The 6,962-nt window shown below is 37.3% G+C and overlaps 1 protein-coding gene across 1 annotated transcript; it reads right to left on the reverse strand.

The window, feature by feature from the left end:
• Nucleotides 1-2,172: 2,172 nt before the first annotated feature.
• On the reverse strand, nt 2,173-5,159 carry LOC143774664 (olfactory receptor 6B9-like). The gene is made up of 2 exons (XM_077262416.1): nt 5,130-5,159; nt 2,173-3,404 (listed from the first exon to the last, which is right to left on the reverse strand). The coding sequence occupies exons 1-2, from the start codon at nt 5,157-5,159 to the stop codon at nt 2,475-2,477; spliced, it is 960 nt and encodes a 319-aa protein (XP_077118531.1). The 3' UTR covers nt 2,173-2,474.
• Nucleotides 5,160-6,962: the final 1,803 nt, after the last annotated feature.

The following is a 6,962-nucleotide window of genomic DNA, read 5'->3' on the forward strand; positions in this document are numbered from 1 at the left end:
ACCTCTCCCTGCTCCACCGCCGTGACGTAGTCCACGTTTCCTGGGCCCACTAAAACCTTGAACCAGCCCTACCCCCCACAACTTTTGCCAAATGACCCCCAAGTTCCAATGCCCAACTATCATTATAAAGTTAGTTAAGATTGACAAGCTTCAGAAACAAGAATGGATGTTTTTGGCATTAAAATGGGCACTGTAGGTGTTTTCCTGGCCTCCACTCACTGCCGACTATGGTTCCCCATTGACTTGCATTGGGTTTCGTGTTTGGGTCGATCCCCGACTTTTAGCGATAATCGGCCGACTGCAGTCGACTCGACTCTGGACAAAGTCGGGTTTCACAAAACCCGACTCGATCTTAAAAAAAATGAAAGTCGCTCAACCCTAGTGCCAGGTATTAATTATTTGTGGTCTTTTTATGGTCCTGGGAGGGATATTTATAGCTTTGGTTAGCTCTAGTCCTTGTCAGTTATACCCCTGCCCTCGGCTGAGTTAAGTTGACCCTGGTGTTTTGTGTGTTTGTGCCTTGTGCCTGCTCTGGTGAATATTCCCTGTTGCTGATCCGGTCTGTCCCCACTCTGCTATTGCCTGTTGATTCTATACTTCGTTGTTCAGTTCTATTGCTAATTGACTCCGGCTTGACACTCAAATATGTTTTTGTCTCACTCCTTTTGTCCTGCGCTGTCCTCCTGTTACTGACCTTGGCTTGTCTGACCCTCCTCCCAGCGTTGCTGGCTCTTATTTTCAGCCTTGCGCCCCCAGTACGCAATTTTTTATGCACAATGAATGATGTTAAAAGAAAATACAAAAATGAAAAAAAATTTAGGATTTTTTTCACCTAACTTGTAAGTTTGTTGTTTTACTATTCTTCTGTACATTTGAAGGTAAAGTGAATGATCTCATATAAAACTACAATTCATCCAGGAAAAAATAAACCTTAAGACTGCAAGCAGCATATGGTCCGTAATATGAGGATTTGTGGTGCAGAGAGGCCATAGCTCTCTCTTACACAACATATTCAAACAATGTTGACGCTCGGCTGTCATTGACTGAGGGCAAAGTGGTTCACAAAAAAATATATCCTACTGGTATTATATACAAGTTTTACCAATGTAATTTGTAATTAGTGTTGAGCATTCCGATACCGCAAGTATCGGCCGATATTTGCTGTATCGGAATTCCGATATCGAGTTCCGATATGTTTGTGATATCGGAATCGGAAGTTCCCAGTGTATGGTTCCCAGGGTCTGGAGGAGAGGAGACTCTCCTTCAGGCCCTGGGATCCATATTCATGTAAAAAATAAAAAATTAAAATAAAAAATATGGATATACTCACCCCTCCGGCGGCCCCTGGACCTTACCGATGTAACCGGCAGCCTCCGTTCCTAAGAATACAGTGAGTTTAGGACCTGCGATGACGTTGCGGCTTGTGATTGGTCGCGTGAGCGGTCACATGAGCGGTCACGTGACCAATCACAAGCTGCGATGTAATCGAAGGTCCGTCACTCCTCATTCTTAGGAACGGAGGCTGCCGGTTACATCGGTAAGGTCCAGGGGCCGCCGGAGGGGTGAGTATATCCATATTTTTTATTTTAATTATTTATTTTTTACATGAGTATGGATCCCAGGGCCTGAAGGAGAGTTTCCTCTCCTTCAGACCCTGGGAACCATCCAGGATACCTTCCGATACTTGTGTCCCATTGACTTGCATTGGTATCGGGTATCGGTATCGGCGATATCCGATATTTTTCAGATATCGGCCGATACCATCCGATACCGATACCTTTGAGTATCGGAAGGTATCGCTCAACACTATTTGTAATGAAATCTTATAAAATAACTGACAAAAATTAACATAATTCTTATCTGCTTGTTGCATTTAAGCATTAATTAATGTCCTGGGAAGGGGTCTACAAGTGAAAGGGGGTTTAGGAGCTTAGCTCCAGCCACATGCATCAGATAGAGGCTGTCATCTGTCTCTAACAACTCAATATGCAAATATTAGTAATTTAATTAATGGTATTAATAAACACATACAAAAAAATCGTAAAGAAAGAAAAGAATCAGAGTGCCAGAAATGCGTTTTTTGTTTTCTTTGCTTCAAAAGAAAATGTCCTATCAACTAAAAAAAATTGTTATGGGTCTCAGAAAATGGTGACAAAAAGCAAAACAAACAATATTCTAAATATTTTGTAATTATTTAGACTAAAAAAAGAGATGCATTATTTTCACTATTTCTTCTCACTTGGAATTCTTTTTGCTTTATCAAACCATTATAAGCTAAAATGAATGATGTCACATAAAAGGACAACTTGTCTTTCACGACTTTATTGACAAATAAGATATTAAAGATATTGCAATTGGAAGAATTAGATAAAAAAATTACAGAACAAAAACAAAAACAAAATTCCCTGGTCCTTAAAGAGTTAGATTATCTTTAGGTCTAACTCAGAGATATTGACAATATTACTGATACATTACTAGACTGGGTGTTTGTAAACTGCTTCCTGTACGGCTTTTATAATGTCTTTATTTCTCAGACTGTATATTATAGGGTTGACTAATGGAGTAAACACAGTATATAGCAGTGAGAGGATTTTACTTGTGGTCAATGTTCGGCCTTTTGTTGGGATGATATAAACATTTAATAGAGTCCAGAAGAATATGGAGACCACAATGAGGTGGGAGCTACAGGTGGAGAAGGCTTTGTGTCTACCGGTGCTGGATGAGATCCTTAACACTGCTAACACTATATAAGTATAAGATATTACAATGATTGTGGCTGGAATGAGGACAATAGGAATACATGTTACATAAATCTCCAAGTGAACAATGAAAGTGTCAGAGCAGGCAAGTTCTAGTAAAGGGACAATGTCACAGAACACATGGTCAATGATGTTAGGTCCACAAAAGTTTAGTTTTGCTGTTGTAATTATGTAAATCAAAACAATAGTAAACCCAAATACCCAAGAGCTGATTGTCAATGTCACACAATAAGCACTGGTGATAATAGAGGAGTAACGAAGGGGATTACAGATGGCCACAAATCGGTCATAAGACATTATAGCAAGTAGAAGACACTCAAAAGTTTCTGAAACACATACAAAGTAAAACTGAGTGATACAGTCAATAAAATTAATGGTTCCCCCATTAATGAGTAGAATTTGGAGCATGTACGGGACAATATCTGAGATCACCAAGATGTCACTGACGGACAGTTGTGAGATGAAGAAGTACATTGGAGTGTGGAGGTTCTTGCTGGTGGACACCAGGGTGATGATCAGGAGATTCCCACATATTGTCACCAAGTATATTACAAAAAAACAAACAAACAGCAAAATTCTTAAACCTTGACTGACTTGAAATCCTAAAATGAAGAACTCTGTGACGACAGCAGTCAGATTGTTCTCCTGTATGTAGAATAAATAGTAGTAAAACTAAAATAAACTAAAAGTACAATACATTTCTTTTTCACCTGCATATAAATCATTTTTAGTATCCTAATTCATGCTCTGGACATAAATATTTTAAGCACAGGACATAATATGTTTTGGTATACACTGTTTAACACTGAAACATTTATTGTTGGTGTTTTCGATCTTTAATCTATGACAAAATACATTGAACTTCTAGGTTTAGGCAAGTTGTCTGCTAATTAATATTGCATTCATGTGACAAATCAGGTAAAACTCTCTAATTGTACCTTAATAAGTAATATTTTATATGCAGGAAAAAATGAGTATTGAAGGATTTCCATTAGGTTAAAAAAGAAAGAGACAGCCGACCTATATATCTGTGCACGACTTGTGAGCTACACAGGAAAGCTTTGCACAATTCTGGATACCCTGGCTGCTGCCTGTCTCCATTTCCATGGCCAGGGTACTGGAGGCACAGTAGACGAAATACAATAGTAGAAGGAGGAGATTCTATAAGGGGCTGTCAAGCTGCATAATCAAAATGCGTAAATCTTGATTCATTTGTAAAGTTATCTTATTTATTAGTTACAAAATGTAAAAGAAGAGAATCCAATAACTTTTTAAAAGTTCTAAAACACAAGCGTTTTCCACTTTTAACCAAAACTTCATCACGAAAAAGGAAATCTTTTAACAAAATGAAGATATTTGTTCAAAAGCAAGCTTGTTTTAGCACTTTTAAGTTCTTTATGTTACAGGTTTCTTTTTTTTATTTCTTGCACTTGATAAATAAGCTAACTTAAGACAAAAGTTTAGCTGTACATACTTTGTTAATTCAACCTAAAAGCGCCTCATTGAGCCCTGTTCTTCCTCTACAGTCATTAACCTTCCAATATATTACATAATACTAACATATACTAAACCACTCGTAATTAAACAGTTAGGAAATAAATAATATTGATAACACTATATGAACAATGGGTGGAGAAAGGATGGACTTAATGGACCTAGATCTTTTTTCAATCAATGTAGCTATGTAGCTATATGTACATTATTCTTGAAAAATTGAAGAGCTTTTTAAAAAACATGTTTTTTAATCCTACAACTTGTAATGGTGTGAAAAATAATTAATACCAGAAAAGTACAAAAATGTGTAGCTCTTTTACACCAAAAATGTGTAGAGATTCCACTATTTGGCAGCAGTTGAGGTAGGCAGGGGTAGCAAAGTTCCAAGTCAAATAGAACCATTGATTACATTTTATAAATCTTCAAATAAAAATAAATGGCCTTTCACCAGCAAAACATTTTAACATAAAATAAAACTGTCACCCAGAGGTACATAATCCTCTCATTTACACCGGTCTTCATGCTTAGCTAGTTTTACCTGTAACTGACTAAGACAACAGAGGTGTTTCCATCCCTGCTCCCAGACAGCTGCTGAGGCAGCTCAATGGCCTTTTAACAGGCTGCAAAGTCTGGATGGGAGAATGGGAATGACCAGTCCCGACCCGATCTTCCAGTCACTCCTAAAACCTGGACCCCAAATCCAGGCCTTTGTCTCCAGATCCTACATCACCAAGGCTAGCCACCTACACATACCTCCTATCCAGAACTTATCAAGCTGCAACCTTACAAAATATAACATTTGTCTGGTCACAAGGATCCTAAATAACCCAGATCTAAGTAGGATAAAGCAGTCCTCTCAGCATATGATAGGAATACCTTTTGCTTGGGACAGGTCACGAAAGTCATATTGGTGGGCATCTGACACATGGCATCCACACTGATTAGTTTTTTTTATTAGAACTGGTGCCAGCCATATGCAACCATAAAATCACCCCCTTCTAAGAACTGAAGATCAATCCCTGTTCTTCAGAGTAAAATGTATCCTTCAGTCCACAGATGTGGATATTCCATGTTTGCATCTGACAACTGGAGCTGCTAATAACTTGATTGTTGATAATTCCAGATATTATTTGACTTCTACCAAGGATAAGTTATAAAAATCATTTGTCAAGGGAAACACTTACTAAACTTCTTAATTTAATTATGTTATTAAAGAATAATAATAATATATCATTACCTTAGAACTTCCGAGATTAGAATTCATTGCATTTCATTTATGTTAAGAGTTTAAGTATATGTTTCCCATCACACCTAAAAAAATGAAATACAGCAGAGTAACTGAACGGAATACACTTATTTTCTGTGCCTATAACATTTCCTGTTTTCTCCGGAATTACTGGTATCAATAGCTTGTAATAAATACAATTCCAAAAGTGTTTATTGCACTTTTGATTCAGAAGTGATTCCATAGAATACTTACATCAGATACATCTTGCTGTTTATTTTACTTTCGTTGATCTCAGTTTTTCCCTGTAGAGATGTCCCATGAGGAAATGACTGAGATGTCGTACAGCGCCAATGTCTTGTTATTTGACCATCAGACACATGAATAGAAGCAATAGCAGATATTTATACACTGGATATAGGTTGACGGGCACAGGGTCATAAGACTTGGAAGACTTATTTGCCAAATTCTCTAGAGTCTCCTTAGTTTTCTCATAGATAAAAAGAAAACTTTTAATTAACTGATTTTCCACTTGATTGAATTTAATACTTTGTTTAAAAAGTTTTGTACGGAGAACAAGAAAGTAGAATATATTTAGAAAGTACAATGAACATATAACAAACACTAGTTTTAGTTTCTTTTTTGTTGTCAGTCCATGGGATTTCTTTGCATTTTTTCTTTATATATTCCTCAGCATTGAAATTCCAACACAAACAGGGAAAAATCATGGAATTTTGGTGTGAAAAAGGACTGGGAAACAAACAGAGAGCAAAATAGGGCTTTAAATTGTAAAAAACAAATAATTTTTATTAAATGGTTATTCAGCCAATGCGTTTCGAAGTGACCCAACTTCTTCTTCTGGCCATAACCATGCACTGAGGAAGACGTTGAAAACGTTGATCGGCTTTGAATCCTGACTGCTTGGAATGATGGAAATCAGGGGATGGATAGACATGTTAATAATATGCAATTAATTAAAACAAAATTGTCAATACATCTTGATTTACTCCATATTGAATATGAAATACATGCTCTTGCACACCTTCGCATGCTGTCATTGTCGATTGTCTGGGGAACATTCCGCCATACTAACTGCACTTGTGCATACAAAGATCAAGATCCATTGCTGGTAGTTTCCTTCACAGTTACCGACTAATGACATCACAAATGTACTTGATGGGGAAGAAGTCTGGAGACATTGCAGGCCATGATAGCACAATAAGGATATGCCGGCTGCTCACGGTAGCTTGAGCAACATGCTGCTTGGAGTTGTCATGCTGAAAAATTGCTTGTGGATACTATGGAGAAATGGCAATACCACAGGTTCCAGAAACAAATCATTGTAAGCTGTGATTGTAGAGAAATGCCAAATGCGTCAAAAAATAACTTTTATTTAACTAAAAACAATAGAAAAGTCACCTTCTGACTTATTATAAAGTGCTGTGTGCAAGTGAGTGATGCGCAAACGGACGCAAGCAGAAATT

The sequence above is a fragment of the Ranitomeya variabilis genome, chromosome 5 (assembly GCF_051348905.1).
Source record: "Ranitomeya variabilis isolate aRanVar5 chromosome 5, aRanVar5.hap1, whole genome shotgun sequence".
NCBI classification, from domain to species: domain Eukaryota; kingdom Metazoa; phylum Chordata; class Amphibia; order Anura; family Dendrobatidae; genus Ranitomeya; species Ranitomeya variabilis.